The sequence below is a fragment of the Carassius carassius genome, chromosome 40, assembly GCF_963082965.1.
Source record: "Carassius carassius chromosome 40, fCarCar2.1, whole genome shotgun sequence".
Lineage (NCBI taxonomy): Eukaryota > Metazoa > Chordata > Actinopteri > Cypriniformes > Cyprinidae > Carassius > Carassius carassius.
Genome location: NC_081794.1, coordinates 3,882,900 through 3,907,635, shown reverse-complemented (window position 1 = coordinate 3,907,635; position 24,736 = coordinate 3,882,900). Strand labels below are relative to the sequence as shown.

Here is a 24,736-nt window from a genome sequence, read left to right as displayed (position 1 = left end):
GGAAGAATTGTTTTTTCATTTATCTTTTTCAGTGTACACATTTATAGATAAAATATAAGTGTGATGCCCCCCACCAACCCAGTATTAGAGTAAAAAATAAAATAAAAGAGCAAACCTAAGTAAACATTTAATTTAACTTTTAATAAACCCTTTTTTTTTGTCTAAACTAAAATTCAGTACACCTAATTAATTTGGGCCCCAAGTACAAAGACAAACAGGAGCTATTAAATTGATCAAAGATAATATAGGATGTATCAAGGGTTTGTATATCATCAAAAGCGGTTTAGATTTTTGAAACCGTAATCAAATAGCGCTTTTAAACCCTTTATTTTTCAGGTAAAACAGCATTGACAGCTTAAAATAGTCAATAAGTTAAAGCCATTTTATATAATCATTTAACAAATACTCATAAAGACAACTTTCCGTTGGAAAACATGTCCTTGTCCCAATCAGAAAGTCTTCTCAATAGTTAGCAGTTTTGGTTGTTTACACCAATAACGACAAGAAAGATAACCATGATGATCATTTCATTAGCCTAGTCCCCACACAAACGCAAGATATCGTTGAGTTTATTTATGGCGCGCTCGTCCGCCATTTTAAATGCTTTAACGGTTCAAGTCTGGTGGATTCTGATTGGCGGTCAATGTTTTATCATTCAACTAGAGAAAATAAATGCTCCCAAAGACTTCGTTCTTCTGTCATTCCACATTCTCATAGAATTACAATAATAATTCAGTCTTTATAGTTTTATTGTACTTGGTGTGAAAAAAGCCTGTGGTCAAACAATGCCTCAGTAGCCTCCAATGTAGAAGAGATGTGAGAAACATTAAAGGTTTATCGTTACAGCACACAGTGATGACACATCCAGCCTGGGTGGAGGTTGATTTGTTTTAATGGTACTATTTACAAAAGAGTGTTTTTCATTTTCTTTTTTTTTTCCTTTCTGCAAATGATTTAACATCTGAAACAGTCTGAATTACACTGAAACCTGTCTCAAACAGCTATGAAGAGAAAGACACAAAGAAAAAAAAAAAAGACAACTGTGATTGTATGAAAAAGAAAAAGGACAGGGCCACAACAATAATGTTGAGTTGCATAGCAAGTAGGTTCTCGAAGGGGCGACAGTGCGGAATAAGAACACTAATATGGGGTCACACCGATAAAGTGAAAGAAAAACAAATGCCTTGTTAACACGAGTTTCAATACAACTGCATAACCTGAGAAGAGCAGGTGTGTGTGAAACATCTGGCTCCTTTCAGAAGGAATACAAAGTACAATCTCAACAGATGATGTAAAAGGAGCTTGGAACACACTAGGGCTGAAGTGTGAGAGCTCAACTAATGTGCACTAAAAGGCTTGGAATTTCTCCATTAACATTGAAATACATAATGCCATGAACATCAGCATAGCCACACTCCATACGCTGCTGGGAAATTATTAAAAAGACAGAAAAAGGGAGGGTCGAGAAAGAGAGCAAGATATTGACGCCCTGTGAAGTGCTTTTTAACTGAGGAGATCTCTGCTTGGTACGTGACCGAGAATAACGCGGACAAGTATTTTTGTCACTTCACAACACAAGCATACATATACAAGTCAGCAGAGAGGCACCCTTTGGTCAAGCCCTCTTTAGTCTGCTACACAGTGCACTACATAGTGTTCACCTGACAGGTTAGAATACCACACTAAGTTCCAGTGATATATTTAGCTGACTATGAAAACATTTATGGAAACAACTTTCATACATCAGAGTTTTAGAAGACAGGTTTAGCTTTCTATGTTCGGTAATATTCACTAAAAACTGTGAAAATAATTTGATGTTTGAATATCAAACAGCAGAAGTCCTGATTTTTTTTTGTTTGTTTTGTTTTGATTAGTATGAGTTTTCTTCTCAATTAATGCCATAGGAGGTGTGGTTTTAAGGTGGTTAATCAGTTCATCATCACGGCGAGGAGGTGTCGCTCTCTGACTCCGCCCTGCAGTGGGCGTCGGCTCTGAGGCCTGTAGGAAAGCTCGGTTGACTCTTGTCTGTCTCGGGCTCCACTATCGGGTCCTCAGGTAAAGGAAAACTCCTGGGTTCCCAGGGCTGGACCGTCTGTCAGGGTTAAATAAAAGTCAAGAAATCAAATGGTGTAGCTGTATGTATCTTCCTATTTCCACATAAACATAACATAAATCGCGCTATTCACGTGTAATTGGACGCTTGAACATTTTGAGTTTTCTTGCTTCATTCGCGCGTGAAACTCACTTCACAACAGACGCGAATTCTTGTCATAGGAGGAGCTTCTGCCAGTTTGCCAGTTTCTGCCAAGATTGTGATTTCAACCACCATTTATTCGGATAATTTTCAAAATATTACTGTTATTGTGTCATGAAATGTAGTTTTAAAAGTATTTCAGGCGAGAAAGTAGTTTTTTAAACTCAAATATTCTGTTTTTTTATTAAGACAGAGCCCATTTAAAAATGTTTTTTGCCGATTTCGGAGACAATCAGCTCCACGTGATCAGTGATCATGTTACTGATGAGAGCAGTCTCTACTCGGCTAGTAATTCTGACATCTGCTGCTGGCTCTGATGTCTCTTTTGTGGTTAAACATAAAATATAATTCCTCCATTGTTGTTTCGGATTTTGCCTCAGCTTGCTACATCGTAATCACGTCACTACTAGAGCAAGCTCCTGATTGGTTAACGTGGTGCGAATTTTCACCAAAGTTCAGATATTTCAACTTGCGCGTTTGCAACTAAATTAAATAATTGTCTTTTACACTGTTCCTGTAAAGCCAAAAAAGTACAAAAAATATTGTGTATTAAGTTGAAAGTCTTTATTTTTCACACCTACTATTAAATGTTAACCAAAGGTAAAAATGTTCACTTAATTGATTAAGCTGCAACAGAAACACTTTTCCAGAAATACTAGCGCTTACAATAGAATAATTTGCTTTCATTTTAGATTGCTCTTTAGAAAGCAGGATGTAAAATAGAAGTCTACATTTTTCTACGGAGAGAATGAGCAGGATGATCATTAAACTGGCGTGAGAAAGCGTGTATGTTACCGTCTCCTCAAAGGTGCAGTCTGAAGTGGAGCCGCACGTGTCTTCGCTGTACAGCAGTCTGGTGTGAGGTGTGTGTGCGTCGCGGGAGCACGGTGTGTCGGGGCTGGGTGGGCTCAGGGGTGACGGCACCGGTCCGTAGTCCTGCAGGAAGTGAAAGTGACTTGTGTCTGGGGATGAGGGCTGAGGCGGAGAAGGATTCGTTCCCACTATCGATGGTGTCGTTTGCCCGTCCAGGGATTTATAGGACCTGTGGAGCAACATGGTTAATTATAAACTCACAAAACAGGTAAAACGTTGTCTGGTAAGATCAGGTAGGGCAGGGACCTGCTGCCTCTCCTCTTGGCAGGTGCGAGAGCAGTCCATCGCCAGCGAGAGCGCTCCTGATCCTCTAACAGCTGGTGGAGTTTAGTGAACGCGCCATCTGAAAGGTCCTCCACCTACACGGATCAATCATTGGGTCACATCACTAATGAGGATCGACAAGAGGTTGCATTGGAATATATGGGAAGATAAAACAGATGGATGTTATACCGGAATGTTATTGTCTTCCTCTGCCAGTGGTTTGGCTAAAATGTCCACTTCCCTCCATCTGAACAACAGAGAAATAAGATGCGAGTAGAGCAGATGTTTGAAATGGAACAGTTTATTAAACCTTTACACAAAATAATGTTTGCATGTGTGTTTTTTGTTCAGTATCATATCTGAAACATCAGGATTTTATGATGATAAAGTGAGAATATGGAGCTCAAACTTGAGAAGGAAAACACCTGAAGAGTGATGTTTTTAGAACTATACTGAAAGGCTTTTTACTTGCTATGGAAGCCTAAACTAGCAATCAGATGGCAGAAAGCATGTAGCAGATTGTGTTTTTCAGAGTGTTTTGATCGTGTTAATCATTTTAGGGCTTATAAATTTGCGTATCAAATACAATACAGTCAGCTTTCATGGAGTTGAATAAAGCGTGGACTAAGAGGACACACCTGGGAGTGAGAATCTCCTTGTACTGAAGCTTCTCCACTCTGGTGGTGGCGGCCGCTGACATTGGAATGACGATGTTGTTGATATCAAACGGACTCTCGCCTCTTCTTCTCCGAACGGGCTTTTTAAAACATGAATGAAAAGTTAACACATGAGCTGCATTTAAAATCCTGACAAGAGCACCGTATTATGACTTTGAATGTACAATGCTGACATTTGTTTAAATATGAAATTTAACAATCCCCATTAGGACATATTATGATTCCTGTTCTTTTACCCTTAAATGTAAGCCCTGTGTGTTAAGTACCATTTAAGACTGCACTAAGATTTATTTTGGCATGTTTTTGCCAATATTAGATAGTATACTTTTGAGTGGCTAAGAAGCAAAGTGGAGGGGGAAGGGGGAACAAGCTGGGATTCAAACTCAAGTCATTTAAAGTTTAACTGTGCCACATGTTAAGAACGCTTTTGACTCAGACCAAAACTATTGTACTGAAAATAATGACCGTACCATGCTGTTTCCCAGAGGAGTGCTGCTCTCGACGGGGAGGGAGAGCTGTCTGGTCAATGGACTGGTGTTGGAGGAGTGAAGGCTGGACAGAGACGCACATGGACTTGGACATGCATCCATCACCACTTTTGGTGCTATGTGAGAAAAGGAAATATATATATATATATATATATACACACACACACACACACACACATTTAAGACACCCATATGTGCTTACTGACCATTTCATTTCAAATTAAATGAAGTGTTGGTCTCACTGAGCTGTTTGGTACTTTTCCATTAAGAGACGATATTTCAATCAATTCACGAATCAGAATACTACAGTATTTTATCAATAAAATGTTACGAACAAAAGTAATTCTACACTATTTACTCGTGTCTTTTTTAGGGCAGCTTTTTAGTAGAATTGATGTTTTTGTTTGCTTCAGTGAATCACTATTTCTTTGTTTATAACTGTAAAACTGCTTTGAAATAAACTTTATTGTATAAAGGGCTATAGAAATAAAAGTGACTTGACTTGCAAAGGTGGCACAAGAGCTGCATCTGACATGGCACAATGGTATAAGATTAATATCATTTTAAATAGCCTACATAAAGTAAATAAATTATAAAGACAAAAAACAAGAGCTCATTACAGGATAGGGCTGCAATATTTTGCCAAAGAAATGAATGCCAATTATTCCCCTTGATGTAATAATGCTTCTTATAATACAATATCTAAATGCCATAAGACTTTTTATGTTCAACCATGACAGTCATGACTGGTTTAGTTTAATTGTGCAGGGGCATTATTTACCCTGGTATCTTGTATTCATTTTTTTATGTCTTTTTTGCCCCAAACTCTCATTAATATCTGACCCTGGGTCTACTGAAACGTGAATTTATGACTGCATGCTTTATTTTATGCTGCTGTCAGTAACTGTGCATAGCTGAAATAACGGAAAGTATTCATTAGACAGGCTGTCTAAAACATATTCAGGGTCATGTCTGTATGGAAAGCATTGCACTCACAGACTGCTCTGTCCAGTGAATGCTCTCTGACCCTCTTCCTGCTGTGACTCCGGTCCAGGACACGATCCGGCCTGCAGGGTGTGAGTGTGTCCAGCTTTGGGACAAATGAGATGTTGTCCACCTGCAGCCTGTGTAGCCTCTGTGACTTGCTTTTGTGACGGGCCAACCCTGACAGAGAGAAAGAATGAATAATGAATGACTTCAGTCGCTCCGTCACAGTCAGTGGCTGTGAGCAGAAATGTGTGTGTACTCACGGACTGCAGCCGCATGCGAGTTTGACAGTCTGAATTTGTGTTTGGAGAGGGAAGGAGTGATGGAGAGCTTGTTTTTGAGAGAGATCTTCTTCAGCGGTTTGATCCTGTCAAACGGACGAGTCTGCCAATGAGATCTCAAGACCTTCTTCAACTGTAAGCTGAGAGCCACATCTGACAGACAAACCAGAGGAGGAAAGAAGAAGAAAATATTAAGACAGAATCATTATAATTTATGAAATTTTAACAAATCTAGGACTGGAACAACTCATCAAAAAATTCAGAATCTGTGAATGGTGAACTTTTGATAACAATGATAATATATTATATATATATATATAGTGATGTCAAACTATTAATTGCGAGTAATTGCATCCAAAATAAAACTTTTCACAATGTGTGTGTATACTGTGCATATTTAATATGTGTATATATAAATACAAACACTTGCATGTATATATTTAAAAAAATATGTTTATATATATATATATATATATATATATATATATAAGAATATAAATGTATATATATAATTATTTTCAAAATATATAATGTGTGTGTGTGTATTTATATATACACATAATAAATATATACAGTACACAAACATATATTAAGTAAACAAAAACTTATTTTGGATGCACATACATACATACATACATATATAATATATATATATATATATATACAATATATATATATACACTGTATTTATCAAAGGTCAATATCAAAGGTCACATCAACCGAAAATTTCGCTCTAGTGCGGCAGCAGAGGTCCAGCCTTTGGCTCCAGAACAAAAATAAAATCGTCACAAGTCTTTTGCAATGCCTTTGATTACGTACAGGCGAACACACCAATAAAGAAAACGAGATGACACATGCGCTGCTGCTTCACTTTATCTGAAGTGTCAACAGCAATCTATCATGCCACATTAAAAAGTACACTATTAATTATGGACAGAATTTGAAATCTGAGACTGTTTCATATCAAAAGTAACAAAGCTTAGCCTATTATTGTGATTTACTGGATGGGAGGCGCACTATATGTACGGTTCATTCATCAACTGAAAACAGCATCGATTGGAATTCAAGAATCTATATTGGTTCATAAAAATTTTAATCTATTAAAATCACGAAATCTCTTTTTTTTTTTTTTTTTTTACCCAGTATTGGCATATTTAGTTGTTTTTAGTGGCCTGCAGGGTGTGTGTTGAACATGGAAGGTGATGAACAGTCTCTGTTCATCTGTACTCATCATAAATAAATAAATGCATACTGGTTTTTTTTACCAACATTAAACAGCCAATGGGTTTGGCAAACAAGAACAATATGATTGTGAGAAGAAAACGCCATATTGTAGTGTGTATAACACAAGACGAGGCCACAACTAGGTCTTGCACTAATGATCAAGCAGGGCCTGCCAATGACCTACAAAACAAGGAAATGGGTTCACGGTTCACTCCGCCATCAGTTCCTCAATATTACTCTCCTTCTTCAATCAAATCATAACATCATTAATTGCTGAGAGTATACATCACTACATTATTTCTGCTCCCTAGATTAGCGAAAGCAAATTCACTAAATCTTAAAGCATTTTAAGTAGAAAAAAACACTTCACATTGTGGTCACATCACCACCTCGGGTGTGCATTATTTTCGAAGAATTCAACGGCCCGTCGTCAATCATTAATTACATATATTTTGTTTATTATCTAATTTAACCCTTGTGGATTGTTCAAATTCACTACCCTTTCGAGTTGTTCGGGATGAAAACATCCACTCAATTAAACTGCTGTAAAAATGTATCAGATTCATATTTGTTTTCTATTTTTTTTTGCATAAATCTGTTAATCAACCTCAGTCCTGATCAAAACTACCAAATGTTTTTAAAAAATCCAAGATTTTAACTCTTTAATTGCCAAGTTCATAAATTATGTCACTGATTTGGGGGAAAAAAACACACAAAATGACTTATTTTCAATATAAAAGTAATTGTGGCTGGATTTTTTTTTACTTTTTAATAACAGTCTTGGGCATGTCAAAGATTAGTAGCAACATTGGCTTTGATGCATTTTTAGTTTTTGTGCAACATTAGATTTACATTTTTTCTCCCTAATTTGCTGTTGGTGAAAGGGTACTGAATTTGCCCAGAGTGTACCGTTGAGTTTCTGAAAAATTTCAAAGCATTTTCCCAAAATATGGGTCAAAATAATATGTCACCAAAAATCATTCCATTAGCTCAAACACAGAGAAAGTTGTGGCCAAAATAAGACTCAACTTTACCCCCTAGTGGACGAAAACGTCCCCAACAACGCACAAGGGTTAAAAAATAAGCTAACCGAATAAAGTGACTTTGAGGGGTCCAGTCCATCCATGTATATATAAAATATAAAAATAAAAACATGCACATGTATACACAATCATTTTATATAGTAAAACCACTTTATTTTTAAGTGATGTCGTCATACTGCATACATAAAATCACACTGTATATTTACTGTGAAAATAGTTGTTAGCGCTAATTGCATCTGACTGTGCACCTCACCCGATTGCATGGAGAGAACCGGGTGTATGCTGCGGTCTTGATGTGCGACTCTCTCCAGCACAGGGCGATTAAACGGTAAGTCTGGTTTGGAGAGGGGAGGAGCACCGCCACACATGACACACGAGCCGTTGACCTCACACACACATGGAGGTGAGAAAGACACTCTCTGAAACTGATAAAGGAATGACGCTCAGAAACACTTCAAATTCAAAATCAGCCAAAAATCTGCTCCTTCAATATTGATACATTCATACCAACAAACTCCAGATAAACGCACCTTGCTGTTGAGATTGTGGACAGTGTTCGGGTGGATAAGACGTCGTCTCCTGCAGGTCAACAGTGGCCGTGTTCGTGCAGATGTACAGCTGCTGTCCGGACTTGACAAGCATGTGTCAGACACTTCTGCCACACTACTGAAATAAGAAGAAGAGGAAACCACATAAAATCCAGTTTTAGCCAAGCTAATGGATAATATGATTCCATGGTGAAATAAGACCCCACTGCATTCACACCGAGTTCATTTTACAAGAATGGCCTGTTAACTGTATTTTATACTTCACTGATAATGTTTGATTATGTTAATTTATATAGTAATAGCTCTTAATTTTGAACTCTCAAATTGCATTAGGTAGAATAATTTAACTTTAGAATGTTATCAATTTTTATTTTATTCTTTTAAATTCTTAATTTGCCTTTTTTTTTAAATACTGCAATAAATATTGTATCGTGGACTTCATATCACAACATTATCGAATCGTTACATACCTATTACGTACTGTAATTAGAGCTGGGTGATTTTACAAAAAATGCAAAACTCAATTTTTCAAGAATGTTTGACCGATTCTCAATTCTATTTATTTATTTATTTTTAACTAGCCAACTTAATGTAACTACAACATTTTTAAAGTTACTTTTTCTTTATTAACCCTTTAGTTAAAGAAAAAATTCTATTCCAAGTGCAGCACACATGAAGTTGTTAACATGACATACATTTTAAACAAATCACTTGTTAAATATCTTTGCAGAAAAGATGCAAAAACTACAACTTCATATTGTTCAAATTCAAATTATTTTAGAAAGTCTCAAAAGTCAAGGTAATTTAAATTCAAAATGACTGAAGGTATAACAGCAGTAGACTTTTATGAACTATTAATGTTCTTTAAAAACAACAGCAGCTTTCAGCCTGTCACCGCGTGAGCAGCTAATCACTAGGCCTGTCGCAATAATCAATATATCGACTTATCACGCAATATATGTAAATGGCATAAATAATTTTTGGCACAATATATAGCTCATTATATTTACTTAAACATTTATGTAACCATGTTTTGTACATTCCACTTGCATAAAAAATGCTTCTACAAAAAAAAAACAAAGTTTAATCTGCAGATATGGTCTTGTTTAGGGATCTGTGACTGTGCATACGGACATCTGACTGCGGAGTAGTGATTGTGTTTTTCAGCAATAGTGTGCACCCTTCATTTACAGAGAAAAGAAGGTCAGGGTAAAATCTGTAGATGGAAAAATCTCCATCCATTTTTCTTATTTACTACTTGTTACTTTGCACTTTTTGTTAGAAAATGTTTATTTACTATTTATTCAGGTTTTATTTAAGGTATCTAATATTTTGATACTTAATTTCCATGATATAAATATAATTATTATTTTTTTTTTTCTATTAGAATATTTACGATTATTCGAATATTTACGCAGACACAATATTAACTACTAAAATAGTCCGAACCTAATGGAGATGTCATTCTCAGATGTGTCCGCCAAGCGAGACTGGGATTCTGTGAAATTCTGGACTGTTTTGGAGGTTGGGACATTTTCTTTAGTCTCCGTCATATTTACGGTTTTCTGGAAAGAATGGGCGGAGTCTCCCAGCTCCACAGGACCCTGCAGAAAGCATGCAAACAAATTAATAAAACACCTTTATATACAGCCAAATTACATTAAACCAATTCCCAATTTTAAACATTCCTGAACCTGGATGCTGTTTTTGTCTTATAACACAAACACACCAGACATCAAGCGTCTGCTAACCTTGCTGGAGCGGAGCTGGCGGTAGATGTCGACCTGCTGTCGGATGCGGTACTCCAGGTCTGAAATCTGAGCCTGCAGCCAAGTCCAGTGACTGATGATTGTGGCTCTTTCCCTGGCAAACCGCCCTTCTGCTCTCCTCCATCTGAGACAGAAAAGTGAACAATCCGGTTAAACACTTAGTTGTTTAGCTAACTAGGAGAGTCATTAGAGGGTTAGCTGTGAGAACAGTTAAACAAACAGGAAACCCTCAGGATTGTTCTGTCTGACTTTTCCAGCCCTGATGGTCAAGATTAAAGAAGAAATCAGTCATCTAGATTGTAATGATGATGTTTAATACATAGAGGGCACTGCTAAACACATTCAGTACAGAACCCCATCTCGTCATCTCCAGACTCCACAATATTAATCATCTCTTTTTTTAAATAAAGTCAGTCGTTTTCATGTGACACTTGTCAGCATGAATTTAAACAACTTCCTTTGAAACTCAGAGATGACAGGAAACATAAATATGTCTAGAGGTGGGTGATATGACCAAAATACGACTGAATAATAGTCTATAGCCTAGTCTACTGTATCATCTACAAATTAACATCTATTTAGATAATTATTCAACAAGTAGTGGGATGAAGTACAGTAAGTTGGTCACATAACATTTATGTAAGGGATAATGTACATCCAGCCGGTTGTTATCACAGAATAACCCCCAACAGGGTGATCAGGATCAGTGATCTTGTATCACCCTGAAGGGGGGTTATTCTGCGATAAAAACCGCCTGGATGTACATTATCCCGCTTATTACAGGGCTACTTGCCACATAAGTAAATAATTAGACACTAAATATCGATTTGAGTTAAAATATTTGAACGCAAAACTTCCGTGAACGAGCAAGCGGCGAGTTCAAACTAGATGGACATTTAAGGGAAATGGTGCAGTCAAACCACTTATTACACAACATTTCACCACATAAATAATTAAAGCATTAAAAGATTTAAGATAAAAATGTTTTAAAATTCTTACCGGTTTGTTAGTTATCTTATAATCCATTACAGTGTACAAAACAATCATACCAAAATGGCAGCAGCTTCGTTTGAATGAAACGAGAGAGCGAGTTCGCAATACCAGCATGACATAGTTAAATAACTGTACATTTTGAATCGAGTTTTAATATTTTATTAGATAAACAAACGCACAGCTTCCGCCAAGAAAAACTGTTCCTAGCAAGAGTACAGCGCTGACTTCAGTTACCCGGATGAGCCTGTGTTATCAGCGTTTATCGGTTGTTATCGAGGGATAACATACCTCGGAATGTCGCGAATGACCAATCAGAATCAAGTATTCCACAGCCGTGTAATCATTTCTGATAACGGTTGATTAACTGTGTGTTATCACTTCCATGAAGTATAATTTCAAAAGCCAGGCCTACAGAGGTCCTGCTCCAAATAAAGCGACCAATTTATTTACACTAGTTCACTGCAGCAAATTAAGCCTCATTCACACTAGATTTTGAGCATGCAAAATTTTCAAGAACATTGCAACGGTTGTGATATGACATCACTCTCTGCAGTATCTTTTAAAAAGAAAATAAATGCATAAATAGAACTAATGATGATAATAAATCCAAAATGTGAACATATACAATAAACTTGCATGTTGTAACATTACATATCGTTTTTTTTTGTCATACAAATTCGCAGGTCAGAGTTCATGAGAACTGTTCTTGTGAAATGTGATATTCTTTGTATGAAGTTGCATTTGTTAATGCGTATGACTGGAAGTCAGTGGTGCACGAAGTGTAGAGTGGCCATTCACAGACCTTTTATCAGTGACTATATTCACTATATAACAACTGCTTGAAGGCATAGTTCACCCAAAAATGAAAACAAGCACCAAGTTGTTCCAAACACTGATAGAAAACTGCTGATGATAGCCATTGACTTACATAGTATTTGTTTCCCCCAGACTATGATAATCAATGGCTCCTGCCAATTGTTTGGTAACCAACAATCTTCTTTTGTTTTCAACAGATGAAAGGAACTCATACAGGTTTGAGGGTGAGTAAGTGATAGAATAGACATTTCTGGATGAACTATCCCTTTAATTGTTATCATTCGTCCATCTTCTCTTCCATATGCGTGTGTTTTGATGGCACGGTGAATGACAACAAAGGAGTCGTCCTCCCTCACTGTGCCTGCTGTGAAGTGAATCATCTCGTAATTGTGTTTCATAAATCACATTGGGCTGATGGAGGGAGTACAAAGACAGAATCGTTTAGCATGAATGTTCTGCTGCCTCGGTTCTTTGGTTACAGACTGTGAGAAGGAGGGACTGGAGGAACCAAAAACACAGATAAATACCAGCTGACTGACACGCTGGCTTAGCCAACTGTTTTATATGGAGCCCTGTCTGTTATTTTTCACTCACATAAATCAAGGGTTACACTGTGTTTTAGGCTAAGGAGAAAATGAAAGCATTATAATTGGGACAGATGAACTTCTACATTATGATAGTATGTCTACTAAGCCGTCCCCCAGTCTACTGCCTGCATAAGCAGTTAGCTTCCAAGGCAGCATGCTAACTGAAAAAAAAAAAAAAAAAATTGTGCTGGGTTAAATGTACATTTGGAACTAGGTGTGTGCGATATATGTGAACGTGGACCACAAAATTGACATAAGTTTAAATTTTTCAAAATTGAGATTTATACATCATCTGAAAGCTGAAAAAATAAGCTTTCCATTGATGTATGGTTTGTTAGGATTGGACAATTTTGACTAAGATATAGGTATATGCCGGTATCAAATTTTCCTGTTGCGATTAATTGCTCAAGCTTTTACCACGGTAAACGGTATTATCACGGTATTGAAATTTAGTTTTAAAAAAAGTGCTCATAATACAGTATAACAGATTAAAAAACAGTTTTTCTTATAACAAAAATAACTGAACATTTAAATACAATAAAGCAATACAGAAAAATATATAAAGTTAAAAGTTTTGCACCGATTAAAGTGCAAAAGAACTATAAAGACCCATAGGTATCACTTTACAATAAGATCTCTTTAGTTCACCATTAACATTCACAATGAGCAATAGCTACATTTGCTACAGAAGTTATTAATCTTTGTTAAAAAATAAAGTTTTAGTTTATGTTAGCTCATTAAATAATACAGGTGCAACTTTAGATTTTATCAACGTGTTACTAAATATTGGAATACCTAAGATGAATGAATGTTCAGAAGAATTTTTCATTGGCAGTTTATGTTAACTAATGAATTAACTAATGTTAAAAATTAAGCCCTAATGTAAAATGTAAATTAACAATAAAAAAAATCAACAATTTCTATGTCATGTTGTAGTCCAGATTAAAATAGCCTATTAAGACTTAATACTTAAGTATTTGGCGCTGTGATGAACATCATAGCAAATACACAAATCTGACTGGCTATTTAAAATTATTAAATATGTTTTAGAAAGTAGGGCAGCTGGTTTATTTGTGGGGTTTCAAGGGTAAGGACTGCATTTTCTGCAGTTTAGCGCCATCTGCTGTCAGAGAGTGAATGTGCTTTCATTCAGCTCGTCTCTCATGTGTTCCTCATGTGCTTCTCTTACGTGCTTGTTTACATCAGAGCGCACAGAGTCTTTCAAGCAGCATACAGCGGTGTTGTGCATTTTGACCAGTTGATGGGAATAGTATTCTTAAAATGCATTCCATATCTGAATAATTTGTAATATATAATTATTCACGGTATTTAGAAGTGCCCACGATAACAATATCGTGCATATTCATTACTAGAGCCCGACCGATATATCGGCCGGCCGATATAAGCTAATTGCATTTAAATCGGCATCGGCATTTATAACGGCCGATGAAACATGAGAAACAGAGTCTCATGCTTCACTCATGTTATGAGTGTTGCATAGTGTGCCCACCAGAGGGAGCTCTGCAGCTCCAGAGTTAACAACAGTGCCAGAAGTCCACTACAGAAGAAAGCTATCAGCCAAGCCACGGAGATGTAACTTACTGTGACGGTGAGTCTGTCGTTCGTCATGTGAAATGATTGTAGATTTAGTTCATACCCTGTATATAAAAACTGTGTGGTAGTTCTAGCTAACGGTCCTATCATTATCACTTCTAAATATTCTGTAACATCACTTACAGCCGCTAATGCATTGCTATATTAGATTAGCCACAAAGCTAATACCATGTTTATCAGTGGAAGAGCGCGAACGTTAATAGGAGGTCAAACTATAACGTTAGCGTTTAACTTATTCTTATTCTATCGCGGTGTGTTTCCCACATAATGACCGCGTAATTGGGCCTTTCACACAGGACGCGGTATGCACGGCGCTTGCCGCTGGGTTCAGCGTTGCCCTTCAGATACAACGCGATTTGCGCTGCGCTATGGTGTAGGCGGGGTTTTAAAAACGTTTAGCGGGAGCTCTTTCATAGTCTGTTCCTCCTCCTTTCGGTCAGCAACAAACATGTATCTGTCCCGTTGAAAGAAGCGAGCGATAGCGCTAGTCCTGCTGATGAGAATTAAGAGAGAAGCAAGGAAGAAGAGGCTACCCTCAGGTCCAGAGAACAATTTGGTGAATTCAGGCTGGTTACGTTACTCTAACGCTAATAGCTTCCTTTTTAGCAGGCCCCTTAAATGCTTGCTATTAACTTGTTTGAAGGTGGTTCTTCTCAAAATTGACAGCGGTGTGTTCATGACACTAACGTTAACCATTCAACTTCGAATTGATTCCGTAATCTTCCGGTAATAGTAGGCAAGACGATGTTCTGTGAGAGCAAATATAGTGTAGTTACAGTAACTACAGTAGGTGCGTCAGAAATTATTAAACCAGAGGGGACATGTAAATAAATGTGAGCTGAACAAGCGCTTTTTTTTTTTTTTTTTTTTACATATTGTTTCAAAGCAGCTTTACAGACATAACAGGAAAATGTTGAAATAATATTGTTAAATATAAGTAGGTAATACCTATTGCTTGACAAATAAAATATATATATATATATATATTTCTCATTTTTGCCTATGTAGGAGATCCCAGTTTATTATTATTATAATTCTAATGATGACATGAGTAATGATACATGGTGATATTATTAATACGCATGCTTATTCTTTCTCCGTCTCTCTTTCTGCCTACAGATGGCTGAAAAAGGTGAATGCTGTAGCAGCAAAGTGTGGGACTACTTCTGCAAATACTTTAACTTTAGTATTATAATTTATTTACAGTACACACACAGACTGTTAAAACCAGCTTCAACTGGAAGAAAGTAAAAGTGTTAAATGTTTAAAACCAGACTGTTTTTTGTTCATTAAAAAATATATACTTTTGATGTGCAATTGTTTAGTCATTGAGACTGTAATCTGAGGCTTTTTTTTTTTTAACATAGTCATAGCTATTGAATGTTGTGTAAGTGCAGTTTATAGGAAATGGGTCTAATATCCAGATTATTTTTAAAATCAAAATATCGGCTTATAAATCGGCTCTTTTCGAGTTAATATCGGCATCGGCCCCCAAAAATCCATATCGGTCGGGCTCTATTCATTACCGTGACATATCGCATTACCGAATACTGGCACAAGTCTACTGAGATACTGTTGGAAAATCTGGAATCTAAGGGTGCAAAAAAAAATCTAAATAGAGAAAATCACCTTTAAAGTTGTCCTAATTAAGTTCTTAGCCATGCATATTAATAATAATAAAAAAAAACATTCAAAACACCTCTACAGAGTGCACACATGCATTACGCAGTGTCTAGGCCAGTGCGTGTGTGCATTTAGAGTGCGTTCTTTCACTGCATGATTCAATCGATTACAATACATTTACAATGATCACAAAATTCAAGATATGGGGAATTTTTTTTTTTATATATATTTATAAAATTTCATATTAGTTAATCAATTTCAAACAATGAGTGCAGTGTCTTTCTCCAAAAATTACCATGATTACAAATGTTTCAGTTCAAAAAACAAGAAGTTAATTAAGAGACATAGACACCATATTGCCTGTTTTTGTTCTGTTTTGACAACAAAAATAATTCTAAACAAAGCCACACTGCTGTTTTGCATGGGTTTCATTCCTGAAGGAATCATCCATTTAAATGATCCGATTCAGTCGCAATGACTCCCTTATTAACAATGACTTGCTGCCACCTGCTGGTGTTTTTAATTTCATATTTAAAGATTCTTTTTATTATTTAAATAATTTCAATTAACAGTATTCAACCAAAGTTTTAATGTTTAATATATCAAAACAATATTTATGCATTTGCAGTTGCAGGTTAAATGCATTCATGTTCTGCAATAAACAGTACTGTACATCATACATCTAAATACGGTAATACATCTAAATGCCACTTCAGATGCAGCTTCTGTGTTTCCTCTGCATTGCAATGATGAATTTTAATGATACAGACTTCATTTGCTTGGTAACAACCCAAATGTCTTATTATTCTTATTCACTGATTAAATATAAGAATTTGCCTCAATAGATAAATGCACACTTTTAGAAAAATTGCTTTTTAAAGGTAAAAATCTATTTAAACTTGTTGGAAAATATTAAATTCCATCAGTGTGAACTGACCACCAAACAGAATATGAAGAATATCAAAAACTTTAGGATTCAGCTGTCCACAGTAGTCCTTAAGATACCAGCACAATAACACACTCAGCAAATTATCATCTAATTATCATTATCGATAAAATCACTAAAAAAAAAAGAGAGATATTATTTTCTGTCAATATCACACAACCCTATTAGGACCAACTATCTTCCCAAAGTTTCATGGTCCAATGTTTGGGGGAAAAAAAATGCCATAAATATTTTAGTTGCTAATAGTTAATATAAATGTATTTTTTATTTTACAATTACATGTTACAATATTAATTATTTTTATTTTGCTTTAACTTAGCAATTTTTAATAGTAATCAGTATTATAATGTAGTTACATCATTGAATTTAAATTTATAATAATTTTTATTATTAGTTTACAATAAATTTTAAATAAAAATAAATATTTCAGCGGGGGAAAAAAAGTAGTCACATTTTGTTTTCCTCTTTTATTTACATTCTTTGTATTTTTCTGTATTTGGGGATTTATTTCTCTAAATACAAACCACACTGTAAGTGTACATTTGTAGTGCGAGGGGTAAAAAATATAAATCAGAAAGAATCCACGCAAATTGGATGCATAATTTCTGTGGGGGTCGAAAGCACAGCTGTAATTCTTGAGTCATGATGTATAAAGCGCATGCAAGGAAGAGAGCAAGAATTGAACAGATGGAAAGAGAGAGGGGATGAATAGAGAAGTATGTGAGGTGGTTAGGCTTGGCAGAGAAATGCAGAGGAATTATGGGGGAAAGACGATGAAAAAGGGGTGGAGGAATGCAAGATGAAAAGAAAGAGAACGTCTGAGAAAGTGAAAGAGAGGAAAAGGTTACATAACACGAGTGGGCTCAGCTCAGACAGAGAGAATAGGAGGAGAAAGAACATAAGAGGACAATGGTGAAGAAAGACTTGAATATGAGAGAGAGACAGAAGTGACAGAGGAGACAAAAGAACATCTGGCTAGTTTTTCTCAAACTCAAACAATGATACTTGTCTTTCAGATCAAATCAGTTCAAAAAAGGCACTTCCTGATTGTCGTTTTCTCACAGACATGTGTGAATCTTTTATCATTTATATCATAAATGAAATGTATGCATTACAGTGTTTCAGTATGAAAATGTCATTAATAACCTGTATGACTTCCTTCTGTGGAACACGAAAAAGAACAAAAAACATATATATGGTAACCAAACAGTTTTGGGGACCACTGACTTCCATTGTATGGAAAACAAACACTGACATATTTCTTCAAGTAACATCTTTTATGTTCCCCAGAAGAAAGAAAGTCAAAGGTTTTGCTTTACGCAAAAAATATAATTTCTTATTTCTTTCTTTTAGATTTTGAACTGAAATGTGACCTGGAGATATTTTCGTGAGATTTACCCACACTATTATCTGCACCAAACAATAACCGTTCCACAATATGTCAACATACTCATAAAAGGAAAATAAACAACTTTTGTTTTCAATTTCTGGCAACTTTTTGAGCATAGACCATTAAAACCCCCATCTCTGTAAAGCAATCCAGCAGTCACTCCAGCTCTCAGTGGATTAAAGTGGTCTTTAATTGCAGTAGAAGTAAATCTTCCATTTGCATAGCAGCTGTGTTCCATTAAAAGCTTCCAATAATGAGTGTGGGTGTTTGGGATCAATGTCCTGGGATGCACAAAGTTTAAATTCATCTTGATTAAACTGCAGTCAGAGGTTAACAAGAAGCAGTTCCTCATGCTCTAATTTCCCAACCATCACATCGTGATGTCATAAACGTGCCAAGAAAGATTAGTCAGAGAGGAACCGGGCTGAAAAATCATAATCACGCTTCTCATCATCAGCATTCAGCCAGCAAACACACACCCGGAATGGATTCAAGCATGTGACAGTGGCGTTTAGAAAAACTGGAGCATGTTTCAGTGAGCTCAAAAATGATATCGAAAAACTGCATTTACGGATGCCTGATTATTTAGGTCAAAGGTCCAAGCCAAGTGAGCAAGCTGCTAAATGGCTTCTTAGAAAAAAGCGTCCATTTATAATTCAAGCTAAAATCTTTCCAGCCACTTGTCTCCGTAAATATTAAATCAGATCAAATATGTTAAATTTTTTATCTAAATGCTCATTGGGCTAAAATCCAAAGCAACAGGATTTTAGCACCTGAATATTTGAATATATAATGCACAAGGGGTCTGAAATGCATGTGCTTCTGTTTAGCAGAGCTCACAACGGTGCTTCTCTGCCCTGTATACACACAAACAGGAAGTAGGAACAAAAATGAAACATGAATGTGAAACTGCTTAAAAAGAACTGTTTTTTTTTTATCCATCACCTGTGGTTTTAATACGAACCAAAACATCAGGGTTCTCAGTTTCACTCTCTCTATTTTCACCTACAGTGAATCAGACTCTCCCTAAGGGGCCAAACAGGAAATTTAACCCCGCTTAAGTTTTCAAATAAGACCACAGCCGAGGAGGACAGCTGAAATGACCTTAGACTAGACTGCGTTATGAAAACAAGATCTATGATCTCACTGTACAAACAAGGTCAGACTGGAAATTAACAGTGACTCTCTCTACAAGGTTCAGGGCATGAACACACAGGCCTACAGTCACAAACATGCTCCCACACTCCCTTGGGGCTCCTGTGAAGCAGGCCACATAACGTGCTTGCTTCACCATAGTAATGCTGCACAAAGCTTTAATGAGACTAAATCAAAAATTGCGTCCCAATTCTTGTACTTAAGCATTTTTACAGTGTGTTGAGAGGTGTACTCCCACTGAAAATTCCAAAAAGAAAAAGTATACTTCAGATGTCCGGATGATGCACTTTGTTAACCAAAAACACTCAAATGTTGCAGCTTTTACCTAACAGAAAGGGAGGGGATATCAGATTCTGATGCTAGATGACAAAACAGCCACTCTCCTCACATGTAGTACACATGCACCTCATGCATTACAGAGTGTTCTAAAAGTGTTCCAAAAATGCTGTGCTCAAGTTAAAAAAATGTAACTTTTAAACACATTTGCACATGACGCAGAATTCTAAAAACACGGCGCACAAATAAAAAGTAGTTCAAAAGTAACTCAACATTCCGTATTGTCACAAACACCTGAGTTCAATAGATTATTATGAAACAGAATATGTAGAGTGAGACTCGGCTACTCATTGGATTTTGAGATGTGGGGGCTAAAGTTAGATAATGATAATGAACTCACTGGAAAGGGTTTGAGGGGACTCTCCACCAAACAACAGAGAGCAAACTTTTTCTGAAAACAACTTACAGTTTAATATGACGCTGCTCAAGATCCGCCCTGGCCAGCTCCTCCTCCTCGATGTCACTCTCTCCTCCAGAGCTACTCTCAGTGGCGTCCGAGTCAAATTGAGCCTCCGTCGCTCGCAAATACGTGGTGCCACTCAGATGCAGTTGCTCCAGTTCCGAAGCCACCCTACCACCCTTCAAAAAACGACTCAGATTATGTGCATGGGTGTCCACGGAAGCGCGAGTGCCTCTCCACACACCTTGGTCCGCCCTACAGCTAGATGTCGGGGTCAAAGTGTGGTCCAGAAATCCAGAGAGTTGCTGTTTGAAATGCCGTTGCACCTGCTTGGCCTGCACTACCTGCAGCCGCTTGCGAAGACGTAACAGGCTGCCTTCGATGTCCGTTTGCCTGTGTTGGCTCTGCTGAGCCCGATCCCGTAGCAGAGCCTCCATGTTGGGAGTCGAAAGGGATAGGTCATCATTGACTGGGGAAGAGTTTAGGGACAAGGGACATTCGACGATATTGTTACTGTTTGTTTCAACAACAGGACTCTCTGGTTCTGCTTTAACCTCTGTACTTTCAGACAATGCCGTGAGCTCCCTATGTGATGACACGCCTTGAACACTTGGTGTCAAATTCTGTTGCGGCTTCATGTCACCGTTCTGTCCAGCGTTTGCAAAGGTACCAACAGAGTTGGAGGACACAGATAACAACGCTTCCTCATTGGTGGAAGGCTGGTTACTGTCTCCATTCACTGTGGCCACGCTGCCTTTCTCAGCCACTGCCGCACTAGGTACAGCCACTTTCTTGGAGAGTCCGTTTACAGGCACCATGGTACTTCCACCGTTAACGAGGCTCTTCAACTGACCTCCGGTTAGCTCAAGTGTGTGCCGCTTGCGCAGAAGAAAGTCACCGCCTGCAGCAGCGCTTGGGAATATGGAGCCACTCAGCAGGCCGTGGCTCTTCAGCACCGACTGCTTGATGAGGACACTTTGCAGCTTCAGCGACTCCTTGACTTTGGTGGACGAGGGCAATGGTTTGGCATCAGAGCACAAGTACGGTGCCAGCTTGCCCAGAGATGGGGCTTTAGACAGTGGTTCCTGCTCAAGACCCTTGACGCTGTGGTAAAGGGCGAAGCTCTGTCCGTCGTCTGCGCTGATGTGACACTTGCCGTTGGTGTGGCTACCGGCAGAGTCCGAGACCGAGTCGGAGATGAGGATGTTGCTGGCGTTGCTGTTGTTCTCGGTGCTGTCGGGGGACAGGGTGGATGAGGGAGAGGCAAGTTTGAAGCGGATGTGGCGGGCTTCGGCTGGGGCGTCGGTCAAAGCGGGCGCCATCGCAGCCATGCAGGGCCGAGGAATGGGCACGGCAGCCTGCACCTCCAAACCTTCACTCCAGCCCACCCACACAGCCTGGCTACAAAGGAAAAAAGAGATTTAGGAGACACTGCTGGAGATAAAAGCAGTTTAAAAAAGTTCTTAATTTTTCTAATATATGCACCAATATTTGCCAATGTCAGAAGAGCAGTTTGCAACCCATTGCTCTTGTGTAATCCTCACATGTATGATTAAAAAGTATACTCAATGGGTGGAGCTTGATTTTATCCATTTATACACATGAAATGTGTGAAGATACTTTTTTATCTTAAATGTTTTCTTACAAGACCCAGAGTTTCAGCAAACCTCGTTCTGTGGCTCAAATCTGGAAAATAAACCAAATACCTGAAACATAACTGCAATCTCTGTCTGATATTTCTTCTCCAAAATTCAAGCCAGCTGGCCTTCAACAACCCCCCAAACTATTCATTAAACTTTAATAATAACCGGCTTGTGAGACAAGCTATTAAGTCCACTTACTGTCTGATAATGAAAATTACTATTGCACTTGTGTAAACTGTCTATTTATGGCTGAAACAGGATATTCAACGGGTGGGGCTTTTTTATTCATTTTTCCACATCAATTGTTTAAGAAGCGTTCTTATCTTCAAGGTTTTCTTACAACAGCCCATTCTGAGCTTCAGATTTTTCATGAGCAAAATAACTGAAACACAACTGCAATCTCTGTCTAATAATCCTTCTCCAAATTCAAGGCAGCAGGCCTCTAATAAGATTAGTTTTTGGCATCACAAATATTGTTTTGGGAGGAAAAAAATCTTTGGAATAGCATGCAATGTTGAATCATTCACACCAAAACCAGGAACTTACGTTAAAAATATAAAGAGGTCAATAGTGATACCAGAAATTGTGAATTTTATTTTAGTCTCAATACACAGAATATATAAAAATAAACACAAAGCACAAAGTATGTACCAGCAGGAATCTGTGTTATCAGCACCTCGTAGACATTAAATGATCTTCCCTGGTGCTCTTCCCCTCAAAGTAAAAAGGGAATAAAAACTCACTAACCTCAACTGAGCTGCTGGGACCATTACATAGTCGTTAGTAGGGAAAAAGACCTACTCTATTCAAGCTTATGTAAGAGCAAGCCTCCTCATTGTCCCCTCCTCCTCAGCAGACCATCTGTGTCAACGGAATTAGGGATATATGCCTTTAGGCCTCGACAAATAAGAGACTATCTCTTCATAAGTACATGTAGAGATGGTTCAACTCTTGAACTACCATGTACCGTCCATACCTCATCTAAAAACACAAACGACTGTAGAGTATTCTACTACTAACAAAACATGTCAGTGTGGCTAATTAATAATTAGCGCCATTGCATTATCAAAGGACATATAATGATACACTGACAGAAGAGATATTTTATTTTACTGACGATATATTACTTGCGTATAGTTTTTTTTTTTAAAGCTAGCTTTTATCCATCACAACTCGTTTACTAACGGCTGTAAATTCAGTAGTTATTTTACACAATGTTGTCTTTGTAAAACGCCCCGAGCACTTGCTGAAAACAGTTTAATATATAAATATATAATAAATATATTAGTAGTAACTCGGCTGACCACGTGACAGGAAGCGGACTAGTCACGTGATGTCAACATGGTGGAGCCCATGAGGGCGCGACCCGCTCCATCTAGAAAACAACCGCTTTTTCTAAAACACCGACAATTAAATTTCAAAACAGTAAAACTGGGACGTGTTAATTAGCAACTAATTAGTGGAATCTTTCATTTGAGACGCTCAAACCAAATGCGGTGTTTGTACTCTGTGAGTTATCGAGTTTTAAGATCATAACTAGGTTAATATGTCCAAGTAGTAAACATGAGAAACTCGGTTAATGTTTAACAAAGAACGAAAGACTGAAGCGTTAAGAACTCAAGTTTTAGTACGTTTATGCTAATAATAATAAAAAAAGCGCGTTTTCTACGCATGACTGCGATAACAAACAAACTCATACAGTACACACAATACAGGAAATACCGGTATAACACACACTGCAGATCAACAATAGGTAATATATTAAATTAACTTCAAGATCGTTTATAAAATCTCACACACGAATGCCTAGCTAACGAACAAGTGCTTTAGTAGCACTTTAACGTTATATTCTGAACAGACCACATGAACATTCACACTACTTCCGTGTATAAATTAAATGCACTAGATGACGTTTTTAATGCATTGCTAACTTTGATGTCTCAAGCCTAATACTACAGTAAATATGAACATTAACGTTACACACGTTTAGTATGTTCTCAAATGGCTTTGCATGCGTTATGCAAATCATTTAACCACTAATTTGAACGAGAACCGACTTCAAACTGATAAATTAATATAAGGCTGCGCGATGTACAATCAAAAACAATGAACATATATAGGTATGTTATGGTTAAAACCATAGACTGAATAAAAACAGTTAAAACGGGGGGGGGGGTCTAAACAGGCGCGCTTTTGAGTTTATTGCATGAGAAATACTAGATAATAATCTGTTTTAAAGCGATCATACAAGCCTTCGAACACCGATTACTAAACCTACACATTAAATTATTGCAAATGCAACAGTTGAGGGTAAAATGAGTTAAACTGGAAGCTTAGACAGGTTTGCATGATTAGGTTTATGTAACATAAGTGTCTCTGCCTGCTCGTCCACTAACAAAGAAAAGGTGGAACCTACCACGTGACGGGCGCGCGATCCGAGGGAATTCGGCAACTATTCCACCGAGCTTTGGCTTCAATAGCACAATAATGTCACCAAAGCACGAAATAAGCCGTTTGGTAAAGCAACCCCGCCGCTTGTGCCATATCCGTGTCCGCTTCAGGAACCCTTTTCGTTATCGGCTCCGGAATCACGAAATGGGCGACACTAGTCAACACCTTGCTGTCCCCTTCAGTGGATTATTGATAGAAAATGTATATTTTTCTTTATATTATGAATCGATGTTTTGTCTCAGGTTCGAGTTATTTTCATATACGCCTTTATTTACAGATTGGAGGTGGCAAGGACCACCGGTTTCGAGATTATTTTCTCATCGTTGCAGGGAGAAACGCACGAAAGATGGCGCCTCGTTCGTCTCCCTTGGATT

General features: G+C 37.5%; 1 protein-coding gene across 1 annotated transcript; it reads right to left on the bottom strand.

Moving 5' to 3' along the window:
- Positions 1 to 874: 874 nt before the first annotated feature.
- Positions 875 to 24,736, bottom strand: LOC132121969 (KAT8 regulatory NSL complex subunit 1-like). The gene is made up of 14 exons (XM_059531738.1): positions 24,328 to 24,736; positions 20,275 to 21,669; positions 10,391 to 10,532; positions 10,089 to 10,243; positions 8,622 to 8,757; positions 8,345 to 8,516; positions 5,807 to 5,977; positions 5,553 to 5,720; positions 4,539 to 4,672; positions 4,030 to 4,148; positions 3,581 to 3,638; positions 3,374 to 3,486; positions 3,050 to 3,296; positions 875 to 2,092 (listed from the first exon to the last, which is right to left on the bottom strand). Exons 2-14 carry the CDS (start codon positions 21,597 to 21,599, stop codon positions 1,940 to 1,942), a joined length of 3,093 nt encoding a protein of 1,030 aa, XP_059387721.1. The 5' UTR covers positions 21,600 to 21,669; positions 24,328 to 24,736; the 3' UTR covers positions 875 to 1,939.

Coding starts and splice junctions, on each gene's coding strand:
- LOC132121969 (XM_059531738.1), bottom strand. CDS start 21,599: ATGGCTGCGATGGCGCCCGCTTTGACCGACGCCCCAGCCGAAGCCCGC. Junction 8,758..10,088: donor GAGAATGACATCTCCATTAG/GTTCGGACTATT, acceptor TTCTTATTTCAG/TAGTGTGGCAGAAGTGTCTG. Junction 8,517..8,621: donor TCCACAATCTCAACAGCAAG/GTGCGTTTATCT, acceptor TTCCTTTATCAG/TTTCAGAGAGTGTCTTTCTC.